At 45.3% G+C, this 25,311-nt stretch overlaps 2 protein-coding genes across 7 annotated transcripts; both read right to left on the bottom strand.

Moving 5' to 3' along the window:
* Positions 1–416: 416 nt before the first annotated feature.
* Positions 417–3,747, bottom strand: LOC135383541 (uncharacterized). 6 transcript variants are annotated; one of them, XM_064612955.1, is made up of 7 exons: positions 3,588–3,747; positions 2,741–2,923; positions 2,215–2,580; positions 1,897–2,058; positions 999–1,134; positions 797–902; positions 417–734 (listed from the first exon to the last, which is right to left on the bottom strand). In XM_064612955.1, the coding sequence occupies exons 3-6, from the start codon at positions 2,407–2,409 to the stop codon at positions 832–834; spliced, it is 564 nt and encodes a 187-aa protein (XP_064469025.1). In that variant the 5' UTR covers positions 2,410–2,580; positions 2,741–2,923; positions 3,588–3,747; the 3' UTR covers positions 417–734; positions 797–831. The 6 variants fall into 6 exon arrangements, with proteins under 6 accessions (XP_064469025.1, XP_064469026.1, XP_064469027.1 ...); XM_064612956.1 differs by having other exon boundaries at positions 417–702; XM_064612957.1 differs by having other exon boundaries at positions 417–637.
* A 19,469-nt stretch (positions 3,748–23,216) lies between these two features.
* LOC135383540 (uncharacterized) lies at positions 23,217–24,908 on the bottom strand. Its single transcript, XM_064612954.1, has 3 exons — positions 24,770–24,908; positions 24,560–24,682; positions 23,217–24,187 (listed from the first exon to the last, which is right to left on the bottom strand). Exons 1-3 carry the CDS (start codon positions 24,846–24,848, stop codon positions 23,733–23,735), a joined length of 657 nt encoding a protein of 218 aa, XP_064469024.1. The 5' UTR covers positions 24,849–24,908; the 3' UTR covers positions 23,217–23,732.
* Between the last annotated feature and the right edge of the window lie 403 nt (positions 24,909–25,311).

Genomic DNA, 25,311 nt, shown 5'->3' with positions numbered 1-25,311 from the left:
CCATGCATAACTGCCATGCAGGGCATAACGGCCTGAACACATGAAGGAACACTGCTCTTAAACCACTATGACCGGCCGTGACACGCGTGTACACTGTTAGAGAAAAAAGTGTACATTAACTGCCCAAAAGGAGTAAATCGCTTGTCCCATAGCGAACTCCTTTTTACTCTAATTTTCACTCCACCAAGGAAGTGTATTTTTTTCACTCGTTCTGGGATGGAGTACATTTGTAACTCTGTGGCTCGAAGGGCAGTATATCGAGAACATTGAAAAGGTGCATATGTATTGCTTAAACTGTAATTTTCGTACCCCCAAATGGCACTATTTCACACCTTTTTTTATATACCCCCCCCCCATTTTACCTGAATCATGCATAAAAGGGACAAAATAAAGGGACAAAATAAATAGACATAACGTACAAAAGACAGTATTTTATTGCAAATATTTCTATGGGCCAGGAACTGAAGTTATTTCTCGTTGGGTTGCTCGTTTCGTCCACCGTGCAGGATGTAGAATTTGAGGAACTCCATGCATTTTACTCTGGGCTTAGTTTCACTCAGCCCTGCGAAGGCGTGCTCGAGAAATGTGAGCATCTTGTGGTATCCCAGTGGGTACTCTATATGGAATGTCCAAAATGCTGCAAATATGCAGCACACACCGCTGAGAAGTGAGGACGCACGTGAGACGCAAGTAGTGGCACACCTTCATGCAAGGTTTGATTCTTAGTTCCTATGCTATGGACAACAAGCAGGAATGGTAGACTTAAAATCAAGTAGTTGGCAGTGGGTGTGCCTACCCTGGAAACGATGTTGCTTAGCTTTTCCTTGCACCTCAGTCCATGACCTCAAGTGCCCCCAGCACTGCATTACCATGTAGCAAATTAAAGAACACACATATCATTCCTAAAAAAATGGAAATACGAGGCAAAAGTTGTGCATGTTATCTCATTCAATGTAATGGCGAGATTAAGACTACGTCTAAATACAAGAACTGCATACCAGTAGAGCTTGCAGACAGTGTAACCACCTCACTTGCCTCTCCATGCTGCAAGATTATGTTTGTCAGGCTCAGAAACCCGTTCTCGAATGCTGTTGCAAGGTCCACCTTCCACAGCAGGCTGAATTCCAGAAGCCGCTGCGGACGAATGCAAGTATTAACAAAGTATGTCAGCCCTGGAGACATGAGAGCAACAATGAAGCCCTTATATAACCAAAAGTGCAGCCACAGTTTCAAATTGGCCTAACTGCAACAGCAAAGGTCAATACCCTGTTTGAAAATGTGAGCCACGGCCACTACAGATCATCTGCCTGACTGAAAGCAACCCAAGACACAGAGGTTCCCAGCCAAATCAGATAAGTGTGCTCAAGTAGCAGGGCTCCAGGTGTACTGACCCCCTCAGTCTCGACTTCACGATTATAACATAGCATTCAACTGTGCATCTAGACTAAGCACCTTTCACTACAGTGACCCCCCCCCCCCAAAACTGTGGACACCCTGCCATAGATCTCAATGATTCCGGAACACGCATCTAACCTATATGAAATGAGCACTGACACACATGGTCAAAATCTATAGCATACAGCTGATCCTCTCGCGAGGAATGGGAATTCTGACAACGCAGCTGCCAGGGTCACATTCATCATTTTTTCATGCCGCTCCCTTTGCTGTAAGAAGAAACCTCTCCTTTGTGACTTGGCTTTCTTCTTCCTCTGAATGGCAAATCAGCCACTGCCTATGGTTCTCCAATGACTACTCTGTCTCTCTAAGGACGATCAAATGCTCATGACCCTACACATAGCAAAATGACGAACCTATTCAGAAACTGTCGATCAATGAAAAACTGTCCCAAAGAATGTGATGCATGACGTACTCAACAATGCAAAGAGCATGACTCACATAAAGGCGGGAGACCCGTTTCGTTGCATTGGGGCATGCTTCCTCGGGTGGTTTCACTCGCTTTTTGCCCTGTTTCTCACGCATCGCCAGCACTGCAGGGTTGTCGTCCAATTTCTTCCTCATGTTTTTAAATTTGCACTTCAGTGCCTCCACCCAAGAGTACTGTAAATGTGAAGAGGTTATCCATGTTGACCACAAACTATAAATTTAATCACGAAGCTCTTGCACTTGATCACTTCGGAAAAGATGGCTGCATGGGAAAGACATTAAGGGAAAAAGTGCCCTGCCCTTAATATATTCAAGAACAGATTTCCTCACATGTCCGCCCATCTTCCCATTCACGCTGAAGTTATCTCTCAAGTGCGGAAACTTAAGTACAAGCAGCTCTGCAGAACGCCGATACAGACGGTGTGAAGGGTACCTGGAACAGCATTTCTTCAGTTGGATTGACAGGAACAACAGTGACCAACAAAATGAAACGAAAGTTTCCTCTACAACGCCAATTTCATGCATTCTTGAAAGAGGATATCCACGATGGCACGGCGAACGTCGCCGCCAATTGATGCCTTCCGATTGAGCACTGCTTCCCAAGGGCCAAAGGTCGGGAGTTTAAACTTCAAGTGGTCACACTTGTCGACAACAGGTACATCCTCTTTCGAAATCGATGGTTCTGGTAAAGCGTTCCTATATAGAATAAAAAGCAATGGCGTCCAGTCTACCGTTCCGAATCGCCCTTATGTTTTACAAAATCCAGCATGGCTTAGTAAGCTAAATGCGCTCAAGAGCACTTTGAATGCGACACCCAAGATGAGACCCGCATTGGTCACTCGGAAATGTTACATACGTTTCGTCATCATCGGACACCACATGGCATGCAAGCTGAGAGCAACAGCCCATTGGGACAGTAATACCCCTGTCACACGGGCATTTTGATCCTTCTCGAATCCGATCTGCATTGAACTTCCCGAGCACGCTCGAGTTTTAACGCTGCTACACGGCCACTTTCAATGCGCATTGAATGGTTGACCTGTGCAAATGAATAAACGGAACTGATTAATTGGTCACGTCCTTCAGCACCTGTTAATATACAGGGTTCGCCAAGATAAACTTCGGGGTTTGTAACGAAGATAAAACAAATAAGAACAGTGTCGGAAAGCTAAAGTAGATGTTGGAGGACGTAATATGCCGCAAAATTTTATGTCGATAGTGCCATTTGGTCCGTTCCTCTGCGGATAAATCGTGAAAATTAGAAAACCGCCGTTGCCTAGTCGGCTCTACCTGTGTTTCAGCTCCTTTCCGTCAGATGGCGAAACGGTCAAACGCGGCGTTGCAGACAACATCGAAATCTGAACAAGTGGAACTGAATGCAGAATCGTACTCTGCAACGCCGCGTTCGACCGTTTCGCCATCTGACGGAAAGAAGCTGAAACACAGGTATAGCTGTTTAGGCAGCAGCGATTTTTTTAATTTTCACGATTTATCCGCAGAGAAACAGACCAAGCGGCATTATTAACATAAAATTTTGGGGCATAATACGTCTTCTAATATCTAGTTTAGCTTTCCGACACTGTTCTAATTTGTTTTATCTTCGTTACAAACCCCGTAGTTTATCTTGGCGAACCCTGTACATCCCAACTCAAATCAAATGTGTACAAAAACCCTGGAAGCCGGATTGGTGCAATATAGCTTACATTGGTGTGAGCAACGAGCCTGCGTCCCACCTTTATCTTCGATTTGTTGCTTATCTCGTCACCCTTCTCGATATCCGTGAAGTCGTCGACGTCGGGGTCATAAACCTGAATCTGGATAAATGCAAAGCTACCTTCTATTCACGCACGAGAACCCACGTGGATGAAAAAGAAACAGACGACAGCGGCGGTGCATCATAGCCGGCACTTCGTCGTCTACAGTCGAGGGATGGCGCAGCGAGCGAAATGGTTCGCGCAGTCACCGCTTCACAACATTTAGGCGCTTGCTTAGAAATGCAGTACCGCTGGTGTAACGTCTTCTTTTTGTGTTATTTTTGTTTTCTCTTGGCGCGCGACGGGTCAAGCAAAATCTTGTGCAAACATATGATCTGTGGTGGTGGTGGTGGTGGGTGGTGAAATGGCTCGCCGTTGTCGGCCTCACAGGGGTGGGCAACGTCACGACTGACGTCCTGGGGGAATGCGCATCCTGGGCCGACTTGTAAGGGAACTGTGCCGACACATGTCTGGAAACGTCTGAGGAAAACCCAGGAAAAACCCCAGACAGCACAGTCGGCACCGGAATTCCAACCCGGGTACCCCCCAGTCTCGACGTGACATGGCCAGCACGCTAACCACTGAGCCACGCGAGCTGGTCAAACATAAGTCCAATACTCAACATACATATCGCGCTCAGCCAGACGGAACAATTAGTAGCGCGACTTTTGAATGCGCACAGGCTGTCCAGCTGTCTCCTGAACTTATTCGTTGATCTGTTGCTATTCCGTGCTGTGTCGGGCGAAGGTTTAGTCACCAGTCGTTTCGTGTGATTTCGGCAATGCTTGCGCATATAATAAACGAAATCTCTCGTAACACAAAAAACCTAGGTTGGACACGACGCGGTTGAAACAAGTTGGTGTCGACATGTTATCGCCTACCGACATTACGCGGAAATTGCGAAACGAAACCGCAACCTGTTTTCTTTGTTTCCTGTCACCCTGGGCTTACAAATTTCAGACCACGTTGTGGTGGTGCAAAACGCTTCATTTACTAGCACAGTCAACGGAAATGAAATAAAACTGCAAAGAGGCTGCATAGCGTTTCCCATATCCTTGGACACCAGTGGAGGAGGAGGAGAAAGGCAAAAGAGAAGAAGAAAAGGGAAGAAAAGCAGGGTAGGGGAGAAAAATGTGTGTGCGTGGACCATACAGCTGCTTGGAACGTAAAGTGCGAATGGAGGTTTCCAGTTTGGTCGAGTATATAATTCGGGTCTGCTGTGCTCATCCTGGTTGTCACTAGCCACGGTCCCAGACTTCGCCCAAGTACAGATCAGCATGCCGTGAACTGGGTCTCTGATGTCCCATTCGTCTGGAAGTGACCTTCAGCTCATGGATCTCGGAGTGAGAGCATTTCATAACAAATTGTCAGTGTGAGTGTCATCTTGCCTATCCGCACATGAACTTATAGAAATCCACTCTAGCTTTCTTTCTCGTCCTTGTCGAGGCTGCCGACATCACATGACCTTGTCTCGATTAGCAAAAGGCACACGGCACACTGATTACAATTCTTCGGGCTTAGCGTAATCAGTACTTCCTTCTGTAATCGGGAACTCTAATTCGCATGCTTCGAGGATAGCGAGGGTCAACGGGCTCTGGCAGGAGAACTGCTGCGGTGTTCACATCCATGTTATCTTGGTCGACGCTTGGTGGGCGCTCAGTGTCAACCACATCCTTTAGTCCACACATTTTGCACTGCAGTGTTAGTTCACTGCGCAGTCCTTTCCTGCGTTCAGAAACCACTTCCATGTCCGCAAGTGTGTAACTCGAAGGGTGATGAATTCCGAACGCCTTGAAGCTCCTGAACAGATGCATTAGGTCCACAATCCGTCTCCCTTCTGTGGCACCGGATCCGTCTTCTGGTGGGCTTGATGACCCTTCCTCAATGTCGGCAGCTGCGTCGTCGTGTCGACTTGCGTCGTTCGACGCAACGGTAGACGAGTGGTCCCCTTCCAGCGTGACGGATGCACCGTGCAAACGCCGTACCTTGTGCATCCTCAACAGCTGTCGCCTGTCACGCTTTCGCGTCCCGTAAACTCTTGTAGAACCCATTTTGCTGAAGCGCTGTAGCAGAGGCCGGCGCACGAACAGCGACTGAGACCGTGTTCGTCGTAGACTTGCCGAATAGCGTAGACAAACGCCGGAAACCTTTGTACGCTTTGCTTCGGACGAAAGCGCAAGGTTTGTGTCTCGCGCACACGAGGCGGAGGCATCCAGGTGTTGTAATCTTTCCTTCATCGTGCGAGCAACTACACATGTATAACTTTCTGAGGTACCACTAAGGTATTACTGGCATCATATGCTCACGTTCATCAGTGTCCGCCTTGATGCCCTCATTGTGTAACGGTGTGAGGAAGACGGCACGGTGGGTATGCCGTGCCGCCGGTTTTTGACGCTTCTGCCATCCCAGTGCTCGCTCATGACGTTGTTACGCTGAGATTAATTTCTCAATCTGAGGGAGCCAACATTTCTATCCATTTATTTACCGTACTTCGACCTGGGTCCCAAGTGCTCCGATTCCATTTCAGCTTCCATTCTGATTCAACTTCGATCCCGAATAACTTTTCTCAGCAGAAGCATATTTGCACACTTGCCCACCAAATTGTCCGCTGTACCTTACTGTACACTAAACGATATGGACGTGTCTGAAATCTGCCCCAACCAGCTCCATCCGCCGCCCGAAATTCCAAATGCTTAGAGTCTAGGGGACCGCACTTGATCCGCGCTCCTAACCACGTCATGGGACGAGGGGATACCCAGTGCGGTTCACATAACTGTTGTAAAGTTGTCCCATGAAACAACAGACCCCCCCTTCCCGTTGACATCCTACTGGATGAGAGCTAAAAGCGCTGCCAGGTTTCCGGCATCCAGTGTAAAAGAAAAGATTTCACTGCATAACCTATCCAGCGCCACTATTTTTTTTACAAGCATGATCCTTCCACATTTCTGTGGCTGCGACTGGGAATTCCAAGACAAATAAGTTTCATCTACTATTCCCCCGAGAAAATGAGCATCGTTGAACAAACAAACACAATTTGGGACAGGGCTACGCTGCCAGTGCTCGTGCTCCCGCGTCATGGTCAACGTCGGCCTCGTCGTCTTCCGGCCACGTGCAGCGGTATATCATTTCCAGCGGTCAAATTGTTGTTGCTTGTGACGACACACTCGATGAGAGATGGCAGCACTGCGCTGTCCATTCTAAAGCGGCGTACTCCACGGATGACCATACCTAACAAAAACTCGTGTGCCGAGTCAACGGCTTAACAAAGATGAAATCTATTTGTTGGTATTGGTTCTTGATATGTTTTTCTAGTGCGTGATCGAGTCAGATTTTCGATTTTGGGCGGCGCTATTTTGTAAGCGAGCGGAATCTCGAAATGTAGCTTTTCGCAAACCTTTCGACGACGATATAAAAATTTCTGAGTCTAAAACGTAAAATCTGCTTCGATCAGGCACTAGATCTAAGCATCCTCTTCCATTTAAAAGCAGTTGCACGGAGATCAACCAAATTTTCGCGGCGCTACGGGAGTTGAAAAATGTATGAGGATTCCCATAGAGCGTCGGTGGTGATGCACCGCCTTAATGGCTCCCATAAGCTCATCGTATGTACCTTCCTTGAGACGCACTTTTTTTTTCTCGCCATTATCGAATATCAGCAAACAGAAGCGGTCGCCCACTGCCTGCCGACAGAACAGAAGAACTGACAATAATGATCATAAAGTCATAAAGCAACTCACCGCAGGCAAGTCGTTATTTCGAAGCTGAAAGGAGCATCCAGGGGAACTGTGCCAATCCTGTAATGCGTGAACAAATGAATGAGAACGAGCGGCGCACGCCAAGACACGGGCGAGGGGGTATCGACAATAGTTGCCAGCTCAGAAGGATTGGTTATGAAGGAAGCCGCCTATGTAAACAGGAATAAGCGTAACAGTTAGCTAAATCGCATGCAAAGAAAAAAAAAGAAAGAAAGCGAAACAGACGGACAGAGAAACGGAATGCGCTGAAAACCAAACATAGTGTTATTGAATTAAATTAAATAGTGGTCCCCGAAGACTATCGTCATCGCTGACAGTTCTCAGAGGCATGGCGCCGAATGTCCTGTGGTCTCGATCCCTTTGATGTTCAGAACCCGAAACAATTGTAAAGATGGACGTGAGAAGTGTAGAAGTGTAGAAGGTGTTAGAAGGTGGCGTAAGCGTTTGTCTCTACAGGTTCTAACGACGATATGAACATTTTCAGCATCGCGACGTTACAACCTACGTCTGCACGAAGTGCCAGGAGCGAACTTTCTCGCTCCGACAGCTTTTCCGTCATTTCGGACGAATTCACGCTCATGAATGTGGCCGGCTCTGCGGTCTTGGTGGTTGCAGGTAGACGTATAAGCTGTACTCCTCATTCAAAAAGCTCGTCAACAGAAAGCATTCTGACTTGTTTGGCACGTGACTCTACCTAGCACACCGAGCAAGGTGATGTTGCCGCGCAGATGGAGTCTGAGGAAGTCACACAGCATAAGGACGACGCGAGAGAAATCTCCGCGGATGTGACCTTCGAGACCACACCAGCCGGTGGTGCTGTTGACGCTACTAATGCGGTGGTACAACTTTCTTTGCTGTTTCTCAAATGGAAAGAAGGAAGACAGTTGCCAGAATCGACACTCAATGAGACCGGGAATGACCTAATCGAATGTCTGGATTTGTTTAAAGAAAGTCTGAGTTCAATGAACGTCACAGACCTATAATGCCTTCGTTCAAAGCATGAGCGTAAAAACTTTTGGAAAAGCCAGTTTCCTTGTGTAGCTCCTGTGACCGTCAACCTCCCATCATCAACCTCCACAAGGCAGACATAAGAATATGTTCCAATATGTGATGTGATCAAGATGCTTTTGTGTTCTCATCGGCACAGCACCAGTAAACATGAAGCGACACCTGATCTGCTTCAAGATGTGTATGATGGTCAGCATTTCAAAGATTGTAATTTTTTTTAAGGAGACCTGAAGGGGAAAATTGCTATCCAACTTTATTTTGACGAATTCGAGGTCTGCAACCCCATTGAGAGTAAGAGAGGAAGACACAAATTATTGGCTGGATATTTTACATTACTGAATCTTTCCCCAGGACTGCGGTCAAGGGTGGAGAGTGAGCATCTAGTATTACTTGTCAGATGCAAGCTTGTCTCATCGCATGGGTTCCGATGTCTCATCGCATGGGTTGCGATGCGTGATGCAGCCCCTGATGGCTGACCTCAAGAAGCTTGAAACTGACGGCATTACTGTCAATGATGAAACTCTGAGAGGAGCACTGCTCTACGTGCGTGGCGATAACTTGTCATGCCACCAGATTGGTGGTTTTCGGGAGTGCTTCTCCGGTGACCGAATCTGCAGGTTCTGTATGGCACAACAGGAAGACATAAACGACAAGTGGGAGGAGAAGGACTTTGCACTCCGATCCCCCTCAGCCCATTCCCGGCAGCGTATTTCCAAAACATATCGCGCACAGCCGGCGAGGCTCCTCCTCACCCTCTGCTGCGCCGGGATCACAAGGCGCATGCGCCTGTTCGCACGGCGATTCATGTGTTTGAGGCCGCTTCAATCATTGCCGCACAAGACAGCAGCAGTGGCACGGCCGAGTCCATCCGAACGATGAGAACACCCCTTGCTGTTTGTACCGTCCTTTGTGGCATCGAAGCTATCGAATAGCTCGCGAATGAATAGTCAAGTTACACGCTGATGCTGTAGCAACATGTGAATGGTGCACCTGTGGTGTAACACAGACCAAATCATTTCTGCAAGGTTGCAGTTGACTTAACTGTTTGGCACACTTTTCACCATTCGAGCTGCATATATGCTGTCTCATGGTTTGCTATTTTGAACACATAATAAAGGGTCTATTCGATCGTTCCTGCAATGCACTTCTTTGTAGTCGTAGTGCAAGCTACAAAACAAATCAAGAGTGGACTCACCAAAATCACTCTTGCTGTCATATATGACACAGCTAATTGCGCGATATGTAATAAACGTCAGCGGCAAAACACGTAATGGCTGTCCATATGTACAGGCAGTGCAGTCAACCCACAATTTGCGAACCGTGAGCATTATATTATTGTTATCGAGGAATTCACGTTTGGAATAATTGCAAGAGTAGACATGCAGTAAAATAATACGAGATGCTCCTTAACATGTGATGACATGCATTTAATTTAGTCAATTAACGTCTTTATATATATATATATACAGGGTGTGTGCAGAAAAACATGACCCGCATTTAGGCACATAGCTTGTTGCCTACCTAACTAACGAACTTCCGGTGGCGCACGATGGCGCATTTATGCGTGCGAAATCTGCAGAAAAATTGTGGAAGCCATACTCAGCTTAAAAAATAAACGGAACAACGAAAACGTCGGCTTCCGTGCATCAGAATAGGGCAACATGGTGGACAACAGAGTGTATGTGAAAGGGCAACACGGTGGACGTAGGAGAGTTGTGTTCAAGTACCGCTAGGGGAGCTATCGGTCCATAAATCGAAACGATGTCCCACATGGATGCTCATCGGCAGTACCCCTAGCGGTGCCTGCACATAACTCTCCTGAGACCGAAATGCACTACCATGCACTGTCATGACCGCCCTATTCTAATGCATGGAAGCCCATGTTTTCGCGCGCTGTTTATTTTTTTACACTGAGTCTGGCTTCCAGGATTTTTTTGTAGCTTTCGCACGCATAAATATGCCGTCGTGCGCCACCGGAAGTTCCTCGGCTAAGTAGACAACGAGTTACATGTAAAAATGCGGGTCATGTTTTTCTGCACACACCCTGTATATATATAAGCAGGAAAAATCAGAAGATGACAAAGAGCTTACAGGAAAACACAACGGGGAGTTTATTAACACGTATAGGGAGAGGGGTCGACGTTTCGGCAGTCAGCGCTGCCTTCGACGGGACTGGGGTTTGGTGACAAGAACAAGCTTTATATATGGGAGAGGGTTATGTACAAGGGAAAGGGAGCAGCGCTTTGTCAGCGCACTTCGGCTTGTTTGTTTATCTGAGGCAGAGGAGTCGGACATCAGATACGCAGTCTACGCGAGGGCGTTAAAAAGCGCGCGGAATTTCTGTGAGCGCTGCGGTTTATACTGCGCATGCGCGCGGGTCAAGCGTGGACGGCGGAGTTGTTGCTGCGCTGACGAGACCACTTGGCGGCGGCGTCTCCATGGTTACAAAGAGCATGCGCACTGCGGCAACAGGAGCGATGTGCGAGAAGGAAGGCCGCGCTGGCTGTGCGCCATATGTTTTGGAAATACGCTTCCCGGCATGTTCGTTTAGTCGAGGCTGACCCCAGCCTGTGTGGTACGTATGGGACATCCGGTCAGAGTTGCCTGAGTGACTTAAGTTCATTTGATGCGACCGTGAGTCTCCCGCCTGATATCATGCATGACTTATTTGAGGGCGTAATTCCTTTCGTTCTCAAATATGTTCTGAAACACTTGATGACAGGTGGAAGATTCACATTCCACATTTTAAACGCAAGGCTGGAGCAATTTGGTCTTCATGGCGGTGATAAGAACGCTCGACTGCCTCCACTGTCTCGGCAGTGCATTTTTGGTGCAAGCTAAATTAAGGGATCTGCCATGGAGAAGTGGTGCTTCTTCAGACTTCTGCCAGTACTCATCGGGCACAAAGTTGAAGCCGGCAATGATGCTGACAAAGTGTACTTATCAATCAGAGTTGCCGTTGACACTATATTAGCGCCCCAGCTTTCCCCATCGACTCTTCCCCTGTTACAGGTGCAAATATGTGACTTCTACAAGTACTTCCGAGACGTATTCCCTGATGTAAATGTAATTCCTAAAATGCATTATTTGATCCACTACCCCAGACTCATCCTGCTTTATGGTCCACTTTCCACGCTTTCTAGCCTTCGGTTTGAAGCTAAGCATCAATACGTTAAAATAATGATCAGGAAAACACAAAATTTCATCAACGTGTATCGCTCTCTAAGTTTGCGCCACCAGATGCAGCAAGCCTACCACCTTTCACAACCGGTAAGCACCTTCACCACACAGGGTTGCAAGAATGTTGCATTTGACACGCTGCCAGAGCTTGTACGTGACAGACTAAGGTGCATGAACTTACAGGATACAGAAGTCTGCAGTGCACAGTGTTTGACAATACATGAGAGAACATTTCGAGTAGGATATACCATTGTTGTAACAGCGTATGACGATGATCTTCCAACTTTTGCAGAAATTTCTGCTATTATTCTCTCAAACATGCATCTATTTGTTCATGCAACAATGCTGACAACACAACTGTTTGATGAGCATTTCCATGCCTACCTAGTGGAACGCACAGCTCAATGCATTCTGATCGAAGACGCCAGGTATTTGAATGTGTTTCACGAGTATTACTATGTGTACACAGTGTCTAAAAAATGCTACATTTCCCCAAGTATGCTTTCTTTACTGGGAAGCACCGATTCACTGAGTAAGCTACCAAATGTGACACGAATAATGTGTATGCCTTCACTTTGGTTTGGAGTTATGGATACGGCATGCTGCTGTTATTGTGTGATGTGTTTAGAAAGGCTGATATTTAGCACTCATCTTTGTGTTGCACTAACGTAGAGACATGTGAACCATGCAGATATCCTCGTGTCTTGCATTCAAACTTTCACTTTTGTGCCACCAATAACGAGTCCACCCTTGTAAACCTATGGAAAGAAAATGTGCTGCAGTGGGTGTATGACTTGCGCTATGAAACAGTTGGAATGTGTTGAACTGTGCAGAATAGTGTCTGCATTACACTGCCGACCCGGACACCTCACACGTTCTGAGCAGACAAAAAAGGTACTGTTGATGACATTCTTGTGTGCTGAGAACTAAATGTGGCATGAATGCTTTGAGCATCAGTACGTACTATCAATCTATCATTGAACATGCATGAGGCATTTCCTAAATAATTCTCATTCAAATAAAAGCTATTCCACGTGTGACATACAGTCCAAGATTAAGGTACTGAAGAGTTTACATCACTGCTGACCCATCAGGCTGCACACATGCATTGCCATTCTAGAAAGGTATGACGTCCTGTCCCTCCATCGGGGGATATTCAGAATGTGAGCCATGTATTGCTCCGTGCTATCAGGTAAACAACACAAAGCAAAAACAAAGGTCAGCCAACACTATCGCGATTTTTCCTGCCTACCTGTGGAGCACAACGGATACCAGGTGTTGTCGCTACAGTCCAGCGCGGTATTGTGTAGACGTGTACGCTCTGGGCGACAGGGCGACTACAGGGACCCTATAAAGTAACAAAAATAGATATGAGCCCCATACAGTCAGGCTGAAATTCCCAGACAGAAGACGAGACTCACCCTGATGGCACTGACAACACTTGGCCCTCGCAAACCCTTGTGGCTGGACACTCGGTCGAACGACTCGATAGGGGTGAAAAGATGTGAGATACTTCACGGAAATTAAGCAAGTTTTCTGAAGGAAACTGTACAGAACAACTGAAAAGCGGATAACATGCGCACACGTCTCTCAGGCGGGCGCCATCTTTGCTTTGCATTCGCCGGCTTCGCTTCGCCTCCTTGCAGCAAATACGGGAACACGATAGAAAAGTAATGTGATGAGGGCCATTACTTGCTTGCAAAAACAAGAGGCACAAAATGAGGCCTGTTGGGACTCATATTCCGCGATGGCGCACGGATGTTACGGTTGACGAAGACGGGTGTGGTTAACGAAGCAGTTTACTCCTTAAAGGTCAGATATGCCGATTTTGAAGTGCCGCAGAACTGAGCGATACTCGCGCTGTGTGTTCATTACCGAACACTGAATATGTGTGCGAAATATCTTGCTCTAACTGTTCGTAGTTTTTTAGAAAACAGTTTTTTTAGTTCCCACGCCCGGCCGTCAGACCGTCGGCAAACCCTGCGCACGGGCGCACCGACGTCACTGTTCTCGGTTTATCTGTCTTTGGCTTGGCATGGACTTTTGGCTTGGCCGCTTGGCTTCTTTCGTTTCGTCCTCTGTGCATCGTACATAAGCGAACAGCTGTTATGTTGTTGCTAAGCCGGAAACAAAGCATGTGAATATTTCTTTTTGGCACGGCGTCGTTTGGAAAGTGCACTTCCTTGTTCTGACCTTGCCTTTTGTGGGTTGGAGCGATATGATACGTGATATGCCACGGCGAAGTTGTCGAAGATGCGACGGTGTTAGAACAATTCATCGGAGCATTCAAGTGTTACCTATTATAAGCTGCCAAAAGACCAAGCAGTGCGAAGCTCTTGGCTGACAGTGGTGCCTGCTAATTTTCACTGCAAGGATTTCGTCCACGAATGTTATCATAGGTTACGCGCGACTCCAGAAGCAATTTGGAATCTCGGCACGAAATCGTCTGATGAAAATCTGAGGTGCCCGACGCACAACATTTTGAACGTGCCACGGATGATCAAGGCAAAAAACGGGAGCAAAAAAGGTAAGTCGAGGTTCAGATATAAAAAACAGCAAGCTTAATGAATCGATTGTGCAGCTGTCCTACTGCACTTACTCTGATATAACCACGATTAACAACACAATAGTATTGATAATCTGACTTCTGAATTATCACAGGTGCACGCTGAAGGCGGAAATGAAGCATGATCTGGCTTGCATCTGGTGCATGAAGAAATTGCTGACACGTTAGTTGCAGTCTACCTCCACCAACAGATATGACAATGTGATGTTATAATTTGAGTATTCACCTACGTTCAACTTTTCATGCGCACTCGCATGCAGACATCTTGACACCACTTTTAAATCTGCCCTCAAAGTTACAATCTGTGCTTTCAGGGTGGAAAACAAAGGTCGCCATTCCGATTAGCTGCTATCTCCCAGTTCAACCACTTTTGCTGTCTGCACACTGGTTGCTGTGGATGGGGTGTTACAAGCTTCACTGTCTGATATAGAAGGTACGTTACATTAGTTCAGTTAATTTGTCTTTTGCACATTTTGGTTACTGTTGGCTGGATTACTGTTGGACATACAATCCTTTGACACACAGAAGCTGATGTCACCTCTGATGACGTTTTAGAATTTTCAGTGTCATCAACGTCTATTGAGGAAGGTGCCTTTACTATCTGTAAATCTTTAATTGAAGAATAGCCCAGAATTCATGTTAATATTGTCTACTCTTATAATTCACTGTCTGTGTTCTGAGAGCTAAGAAAAATGGAAACTATTTATTTGTCACAACTTCACACTGGATGTGGTACTGGATTGACATGTAAGCTAAAATACCTGAATTCTACAATAATTGTGTTGAACTTGGTGCATTACCTTGGGCAATGCCACATTCATTACATTTTTAGTGGGTCCGGTGCACAAATACTGTGTGCATACTGCATACATACATACTGTTCGATAGGCAAAAATACCTGAGCAGTGCTGTGTAGTCTTTTTACCCAAAGTCCATACTCTTACTGCAAAGTCACAGTACGTAGAACAGTAATGTGCAGGTATGCTGCGATAGAGATTCACAACAGAAAGAAGACTGTTGAGAGCATCTAAATTTTAATGAGACGAGACTTTCGTGCACAAGGCTGCTCTTGTTAATGTCTAACATGATGTTACAAAATCCCAGAATATATAAAACGTGTTGTAATGTAGAGAGCGAGGGTTGGTACAGACATAAAAATAATTATACAATCATATATAATAAAATAAAAAGGGGGTACAACTCCCCCCTCAACGCAACTCGACAACTCAATAGCTCTACTTTTTCTCTACCTTACAACATGTCTTATATATTCTGGAATTTTGTAACTTGATGTTAGACCTCAAGAAGTACAGCCTTCTGTGCGAAAGTCTTCTTTCTGTTGTGCACAATCATTATGCAGTAAATACGACTATTCATTTCTTGTCATTAAATGCTTTTTCTTTTTTTCTTTTTTTTTCTGCAGTGATGAGCATCCATAAGGACACATGCCAGAAAGGGAGTCTCTTTGGGATGACAAACCCTCATCACCTCATGAGGATACAATGGTTGACGAATGGTTCTCAAGCACATCGAAGCTTCAACAAATAATTCATGAAAAAGTCAGTCAGTGCTAGCACCAGGAATTGAACGTGGACCGTCCTGCTACCAGTCAGAGATGTTACATTTCAGGCGCTCATTGAGTTTTGGTGAATTACTTGTTGACTTTGTCTCAAGATGGAGCTCGCCACAGCTCATTTGCCTATCTGTTAATGTTGTGGCGTGTGTTGCGTTTTTCTCTTTGTGTGTTCCAGACTCAGAACGGTTAATTTGGATCAGGTCAGGTACGTTTCATTTAGACATAGCAAACATAAAGTGGTGTTTCTCAACACAACTTAGCAGTGGCCTTCATGCATTACTGCTATGGCCATTAAGCGTGAATGGAAAGCTGTACATTATGCATGATGTAAAACCCCAAGACTAGGGAACACGAAGGGACAGACACAAACACGTCCCTTTGTGTTCCCTAGTCTCGGGGTTTTACATATGCATCATCTTCACCAGCTCGCTTGCTTCTTAGCCATTTTTTCTGCACATTATGTTCAGTCTACTTTTATCGTGTGCTATATAATGTTGTTCAAGTCCTGTCAAACGACGTGTAATGCTATAAAAAAAATTCAGTACACTGTTTATGTGGGTTGAATGGTAGCGCATGAATGCAGGAAGGAAACTGTCATGTTATGGCAAGTGTTTACGTATTGTACATTTAAATACTAATTTTATTGCTTAGCTTTCGCCGGCGTATCATGTCAAGCCTTGTTATATTAATTTGGAACATGTTCTTAGTAGCCAGAGCAGCTGATACACAGTGAGAACATAGCCCGTGTGCGTGCGTGCGTGCGTGCGTGCGTGCGTGCGTGCGTGCAGCCCTTGGGTTTCCTCCCTGATGGCTACACATGTCAGGGATAGGTTTCAGAACCGGTAGTTCCGGCCAAGTTTGAATTGCTTTTCAGGGGATCATCACGCTGGCAGATGAAACATGTGGTTTAAATTATTTGCAGGACAGGAATTGCGTAGCTTCACACAAATACTACTACTACGACGTAAGAGTGGTTTCAAATCTAGCTTTTTTGTGTTCCTGACATTATCGCACAAGATGTAGTATCCACTATGATCCTTTATATGGGGGGACCCTTCAGTGCAATCAACAGATGCTATTTACAAATCTGTGTTTTCTACTGTGTTGAAATGGGGTAGTTTGTATCTGAGAGCCATAGTGAAACACAGGCAGCCAAGGACAGACTCTTGATGCCCTGGAGAAACATGGCAACACATTGCAGGGACTCTGGATGCTGCCTAAATTTCCAGAACACAGAGCTCAAGGCAGCAGTTAAATAACAAGTGGTTATAGAAATCCAAGACAGTTGCATGTGTAAGCAGTCCGCTGTTAGATTTGCTTCTGTCCGAGATACGTTATCTCAAAGGGAACGCACGGACACACTCAGAATGATACTAGGGCTGCCTGTGAAATAGAATGAGGAGAGGGGAAGATATATAACGCTTTTTTCTTGTATGTTATTTTATTGGTTAAATTGTCATTTGCTTAGCAGCATATATGTGTATATTCCAGAGTCTGCTAATAAATATATCAGTTTAGAGCTAGCAGTCGCATTGTAGATGTCTCATCCTGTAGTTGGCTGCTTGTGTTTCACTATGGCCATGCTTGCTATTGCAAAAACAGAAAACAAAAAAAAAGACAATAGGAAAACACGAAAAGAGCGACCTAAAAAGCATCCTGTTCTGGTGCTCACATGGAGGCAATGCAATGAGGTAACATGTTCCATTCATGAACTGTGCATAGTAGTACATATCACAACGGCAACCGATTATTCAGATTTTTCGTGAAGTACTTTGTTTGTTTGTTTTTTAGCTTTGTTTGCACAGTCTATTATTAGAGCTTTATGTGATTCCCCTCTTGAGATACTTTAAGATTGCTGATGCTGTGCACTTTGTTGATTTTGAAACTGTACTGTACTGAGGTACAAAAAGAGAATTGTCATATCTGCATTTGAGCACATAGGGATAATTTGTAAGTACTTTCCTTGTTGACATTAATATTTGCACCAGGTCACAACATTGTTGATCGATGGAAAATATAAATAAATATATTTATTTGCTTGCCAAACAATGCACAAATGTCTTCTTTTCTAGTGAGATGTTCCCTGTTCACCAGACATAAATGTGGAAAAGTTAAAGGGGCCCAATGATGGTAGAGTCTACCGTTGCTTTTTGCCACTTCACATATATTCACTGTTATTCGTGTGCACATGTAGGAATAGAAAGGTAGACCATGCGCATGAAAAAATTCGTATGCAGCCACACATATGGTTCAGAAGATTAATTCGATGATGTCCAAGCATATATAATTGTGCTTCATGTGCAATGGGTATGCTAACGGATTGCTTCCATGAAGCCTTTTTATTTACTTTTTATAAATTCTTTTTATAAATGTTATTTTTTATTTTATATAAATTTCATATTGCATATTGTATACTTATATTTTTATAAATTTTATAAATTAAAAACTCAAGTTACACGGCCCCTGTAAGAGTGCCCTTTGCAAATGGTTTGGTAACGTGTCTCTAACTGTAAAGGTAAGAGGCAATCGAGAATGCTGCAGACAAAACAACAACAACTTTATTTTCGGCCTTGGAGAGTGGGGAGTTTCATCGCAACAGGCGATACTCTACCCCAGTGCTTGGTGGAATGGGGGGAATAAAATAACGTGCCCCTTTACAATAACGATCGAAGTCCGATGGTGTCCAGAAATGTCAGAAGACCTTTGAGCGCAGAGCGTTGCTGGGCTGGATTGGGCCAGGGACCAAGACAAGGTTGCAGACAAGGTTGCAACTTACATATTGCTTATCATGTCCTACATACAATAATTCCTGAGGACGGTATTAATTCCGAGGCTGGCCAGTGATGTCACCCAGGACGACAAGTCACATAATTGCCTCTAACACTTTTACACCCCATGGGCTGAGTTGTGAATTGAAAGAGCACTCTACAGAAGGATAAGGTGCACCTGATTTCTAGGATCTATGCTATGCCTTAACTCTTCAGACACCACATTTCTAAAAACACCATTTCTAAGTGGCAACATGTGGTCTGGTACTTCATTTGCGTCTGCATAGTGTGCAACCACATGGCTACTGGAGCTTTCGTGTGCATGTTTTTGTGCGACGGTGCTCATTACAAACAATATCCAGATGTTAGACATAAAATGCAGTAGTTTGTAGCGTGCCACAAATGCGTGATTCAAAGAAAGCTTCTGGAAAATGCACAGAATCCCACAAAAAGTTTAAAATGTGATTTGTATTTCGTTTTACGTCTCTCGTCGTTACCATCGTCGACGCTGTTGCACATTGATAAATCGTACGTAAACTTGTCCCGTAGCAGTATGCGGTTTCTCAAATACATAGCACAATTTTTTCCTGCAGGAATAAAACGCTGCCCGCATTTTCTTGCTGACACGGCTGTCGAAACGTCAGTCTCTACAATGGGCAAGTGCTGTAAAGGCGCTAACGCAGACGCCACTTGATACAAATTGTACGTGCTCACAAAACACAAACGACGAATTCCAGTCACAACATCGCACAGAGGTTGGTTCACGAATGAGTTCGCAGCTGCTGCACTGTTTACTTATCGCGGAACGGTGGAACCCGGCTGCCATCTTCAAGCACAGATACGCGAAGCCGCGAGAAGCCGTAGCTGAAATCCACTGAAAAGTACGAAGGCGCGTACACGTCACAATGCCCGTTCGGGTGCATCTACGTCATAGAAATGGCTGCGCCCATGTGTGTTTCGGAATTAATTATCTATTTTTTTGACATGGTACTGTACCGAACTGAGAGAATGAAGGTGCATTTTGGGGAGAGCTGGATGTGGGCTTTCAGAATATCACAACCGTTTCGACTATTTGGGATATCGGCATAGCTGACCTTTGGCCTTAGTAGCTAATGCACCAGAAAAACCCAAATCAAATCAAATCAAATCATAGCTGACCTTTAAGTAGAAGGTATAGCCAGAGGAGTTCTCGCAGTTCAAAAGGTGTAAGCTGCAGGCTTTTTCAGTTTGCTCAAGGAGGAAACGCATGCTTTACGCCTTCTTCCCCATCCCGTGAACAAAGTGGAGTAAAATAGGCGCCTCCACCACTTTTGTACCCTTTGGATGGAATAAACACGGTCAAGGAAGTGGTAAATGATACGAAATCACATTTTTCACTCCATTGAGGCACCTTTTTTTCTAACAGTGTACTTCTGCTTCTACATACCCGGTAACGTCATGCATCGGCTTTATGCGGGCGCTCTAGGAAAATGAAGTTTTGGTCGCCTCCTCCCCCGATTGTGGTTTCGGTTTAGATATAGCTGATATTTCCGCATAACACATCGTGTAAAAGGGAAAGCATGTTCATAGCCAATATTTGTGTGACAATATGTCCCAAAGGCGTGGTGCAACAATTTTAATCAAACATTGTTCCGAAGTCTCTCTTTCTGGCATTCTCCCGACGTCTGGCTATGAAGTTTTCCGAACACCCCAGAAAATGTTCCCGTAAAAACGGTCTTTCTTGTCGAGAACTGGTACATCAGAATATTTTACCTGTTATTGCTCATCGTTTCTTAACCCATATACGGTTAAGATTGCCTGCGGACCTGTACTCTGTGGTTGCCCTTTTTCTCTTGTCTCTACGCTCTCGCTGCTGGACTACCAGACGCGTGTTAAGAGTGCATCCTTATGTTGGTTCTATACAGTGTTCACATTCGCATAGAGGAACCTCGGCTAGTCATTGGCGTTCAATTCGGCACGCGGTGGCGTAAACGGAGACGTAGTCGGGCACTGCGGTGACAGGGTCACGTTTGCGTGGCCCCTTGCCCACGTTGCCAAGTGTAGTTGGTTCGCAGAATCCCGGTACTTCGTTTAAATTATCTGGCGAGGAAACTGTTCATTTTCTGTGCACAGCGACATCTCCTCTCTCAAACATAAATTATGTTGACGTAGGCGAAAAAAAAATAACAGGGAGAGACTGATTTCGTCGGACGATAAATTCGGCTACTCCCATAAACAGACGCCCCCCCCCCCCCCCCAAAAAAAAACCGCTGCTTTCGCGATAAATATTGGCGAAAGGTCAAGTCATCGTTTAACGTACACACTAAAACATATCACACCTTTTTGAGTGTAAAGTTGGAGTTCGATAACTCACACCAAATTCGGTGTAAAGTCAGTAGGGTGTAAGAATCTGCACCCTTTAGAAGGGTGTAAATTGGTATATTTCTTACACCCCTTGTGGCGTAAAGTTGGTGTTTGATAACTTACACCAGTCCTGGTGTAAAAGCAGTGGGGTGTAAGGAATTACACCCTTTAGAGGCATGGGCCGATGGTGATCTGTGCTTCATCTGCAAGGATGGGTACTGTCAAGAGCCATCAGAGGAAGCTGTGTTGAGTCTTGTATGGAGTATTGTAACATCATAATGAATTTGAGAAACTGCAATGCACAGCTTATAGCAGTGCTGAAAACTGAATGCAATTTTTTCAGTACTGTTTCTTTCTTTTCTTCTGTTCTGAGCATGAACTTTTACAGCTATAATGATCGATACCTCACTTATTTCCATTTTAAACCAGGAGTTCGCTGTCATTACTCTAATTACACTCTGTAAGGACCCAGGGCAAACAAATTTCATAAACGAATGAGTAGTGGTGTACAGGTTCGGTCAAAAACGTGCGAGCAGTGTCAAATGGAAATGGAAACCGAAAATGGGCACTTTCACTCAGGGGTGGATGGCTGACATTGGTCTCGAATGTGCATGGAAAGCAGCCTTATCGCAAGTGATAACGGGCACTGGCCCCCGTCTGATCAAGTGGACGTCCCTGTTTCGCAGGATGTCGCTCAGCAGAGTGTTGACGCCGCTCGTGCGTTTCAAAAACTTTTGTCTCAACCGGTACACCATTTTTACACCAAGTTAGGTGTTGCTATTTTGACTGTGGGGTGTAAACTGTACAGTACACCATCTTTGCACCTGGACAGGTGTTCTGCTTCTAGCTGTAGGGTGTAAATTTCAAAATACACCCATTCAAGACCTAAATGGGCGTAAATATTCTTAGTGTGATAGCCACAATGGATCACACGGTCCTAATAGGCTAACTCCAACGCACTGCTCTGAATAAATGTCAGGTGGCCAAAGGCCCAGCACTTTTACAAGGTCAAAGTTGCGGTTCTCCAGTCGGCCGAGAAAAAATCGTTTCACAGTTGTTTCTCTAAAATCCGTGCACGGCATAAAAGCCAACCAGCATGGAGCGAATGTGAGGCGAAAAAGTGGCAAACTTCGCCCTGCGTCGGACACTCTGCGCAAGGCGTCAAAAATGTGAGAGTTCCCTGGTGATCTGGCCATGCCAGATATTTTCGCCCAGCCAGCCCACCGTGCGTGGATTCCGGAAGCGCTAACTGCTAATGAACGCGAGACGGGCCAATAATAGCGCAAATCCGCTACTATTTTGCGCCATCTACGTCTCGCTGCCTTGTCTTCTGCTCTCCTGAGGCGTCGGCTGTCGTCTTCTCGCTGCCTACCCAATACTGCACCACTGGAGCGCCAGCCATTCTCTGCCAAGAAACACATTTACCTTTAACATAGAAGTGTAGAAAATCCAGCAAACCGGTAAGGAAGGTGAGGGGAAGTGCCTCAGGACGAGAGCCGCCGATATTTTGAACCTAGACTGTTCTTCTCATGGGCCCAGAAGAAGAATAATCTCTGTTCGAAATAACGGCGGTTCTCGACCTGAGGGACTTCCCTTCACTTTCCCTTAGCAGTATTGAATGTGCCTTTTGGTACAATGCTGGACAAAAGTCTACGGCACACGCTCCGGCGCATTCGGTGGTGGTGGTGCTGGTGAAAGGGCTCGCCGTTGTCGGCCTCACAGAGGTGGGCTTCAGCGACGTTTACAGTTCAAATCACAATTCAACCACGTTTATCTAAATCGCGCACCCTGGTGACTTCCGCCAAAGTCACGCACCTCAAGTTTAGGTCACCATGAAAACAAAACCACGTGTTAAAGTGCCTCTCGTTTTTCTTGTTTATGTTAAAAATACGACGATCTGTTGGACGAAATTTGCTGTTATCTTCTACACCGAAACTGGAGTGAAATACAACTCTAATCTTAACATGAAACAATAGCTCGGGATTGTCTCTTTAATCTATTCCGACAGTATTTCATCATCAACACAGGTGAGGATGGCTTGTTGTTGTCGATATTGCTCTACTAATTTCTACAGCGCTGATGTTTTTGTTTTGTTTTGTTTTTTTGCCATGGGAACTTATGTAACATCCCGCCAGAAGAGTGTGCGAAAGAGGCCGGTTGTGTCCTCTTTGAGACAATATAAATTGGGAATTAGATTCATGGAATATTTCCAACGCGCATATCCCAATTTGTGTTGAAATTTGTGTCTCCGACACGCGTCGCACTCAGTGCTAAGGGGAAACCAGGAATGTCACATAAGGCTAAGTTCTTGAAAGTTTTGAATCGGCTCTACAGTAAATACAACACAAACAGGAGACAGAAAAGCACAACGACCACATTTTCAACGTTTTCATTTCCAATACTTTTTATTCAAGTTCAATACGGTAATATTAAACACACTTTCAGGTTACTAAGAGCAGCTTATCAGTTGTATTTCGAAAGGAACAGTTAGAAAACACGGCGCGGCATATCACGCCACGATAGATAATGAAATTCCACATTTACTACCCTTCAACACGTCGATTAATGCTGCAACACCCAGCTTCTCCTGAGTATTTGTCTCACTGCACTTGCAGATCTGATGGTGAAACGTCTGTGGTCGCCTATACCTGCACTGCGTCCGATCACAGCCATACAGCGGCAAGATAGTCGTGCTTCCAAATGGTTCACAGCACTTTCCAATATGGCACAGTGATTATGCACTTTGAATTACGTATATCTTCGCATCTGGCGTGCTCCATATTTCTCTGTCTCTCTTTATAATTTATTACAGTGTTATTTTTATGGTTGGTTATACCTAGGAGTAAGATGCCCCAGTCCGATTTTACGCGAGTGTTATCATGCAGCCTTAATCCTTCACTTATTCGGATGATTTGCGCAGGTAGTCTTCAATCCTATTCGCCAGCATCGTGAAAGCCGCCGTTTCATAATGATCTGGAAGGTCAGTACTGTCCACATGGTACTTTCCAACCGTCACATACGCAGCAGCGAAACTGCATTTACAGGTACAAGAGGAATCGCAGTATCTGTCATTAACGACTCTCCCGCTGAGCTGAACGTAGTCGGCATACAGATATTTCTGTTCGTCCAGCTGCACATAGAGCCAAGCGTTGGAAATCGAAATCTCAAATTCTAGGACAGGAACGACGTCGCAAAAGTATCCCGTCTCATACGCCGCTAAGTCGTCTAATGAAAAGCCCACGAGAACACCTACACGAGCGGAGGGGTTTCCGCTGTGGCTGCGTAGTGTTCGCAGAGATGCGTTGAGAGCACGTAGTGTACTGCAGGCATCGAAGGTTGAACAGGTCGATGTCGCTGTGAGGAGAGACAATGCTTTCACTTGTGTCATAATGGACAGGAAAGACAAAATGTGAGAGCGCTACCATTGCAAAGCACGCACATACCATCTACCTCTGTTGGCTAAAGTAAATTTGTAATATTGACAGTTTTATAACAGTAATGAGAGACAGGAATTGTGATTTATGACTTTGTTGTGAGTGCACATTTTCCCAGACTATTGTAGGCTGGGGTAACCAGTGCATACCCTGTCGGGACTAACAACTCCACACCACTACGACCACTGAAATACTGAAACAATAAATTACTATAATACTGAAACAGTGAGGTCTGATTCCGGCGATTCTTAAACATTTGCCATTAGATCCTGCACGTGAAACCGGTACGTACCACAGGTTTCATTTTGATGTTCATCTTCGCCGTGCTCGCAGTCGATGGCCTCGTCGCACACCCAGGAGGATGGGATGCACTGGCCGTCGTTGCACCGAAACTGGCCGCCGTTGCAAGGTTCCACTGTGAGCAAACAAAGAGCAGTCGTAGAACCATATATGTGTGACTGAACCCATTGCTAGAACGTTATGGTGGTGGCTGTCATCGTACCTGTTGTGTGCCCAGCGAACTGAGCATAGCATGCAGTGATGACTGTAATAAATACTGCGGGTGCTGCAAGAGCGGTCATGCTGTACCGATTTGTGAAGCAGTATATAGTAGCACGCTGAGATCCGCAAGTGTCTTATAGTACGAGAGACGCACGCAAAAGCGGACACTGACGTCAAACATAGGCAGCTTAAGTTTACCGTATATAAACCTCTAAGCGCTGTATGTCATAACAGTGCCTCTTACTGAGTCACTTTCTTGCTTGCAACAGCATCACGGATATTTACGGATATATGCTGCGTCTTCATTTTAGCGTCGCACCGAAAGTACCCAGTGTAAAAGGTGCACCCTACATTCTATTTGTGATTTATGAACGTATAGACCGAATATTGTTTCTTTGTCCTTCATTGGTGTTAGAAGCGCCAATCGTAAGCTTTGCGAACAGCATGACGACAACAACAGATAAATTAATGATGATGAATGGGGAAATTCGCCACATGGAACAGCATGACACCTGTCTCGCTGTTCCCAAATTCCTGAGGTGC

The sequence above is a fragment of the Ornithodoros turicata genome, chromosome 2, assembly GCF_037126465.1.
Source record: "Ornithodoros turicata isolate Travis chromosome 2, ASM3712646v1, whole genome shotgun sequence".
NCBI lineage: Eukaryota > Metazoa > Arthropoda > Arachnida > Ixodida > Argasidae > Ornithodoros > Ornithodoros turicata.
Note: the sequence above shows the minus strand (reverse complement) of the source record. Positions and strands in the feature narration are given on the sequence as shown.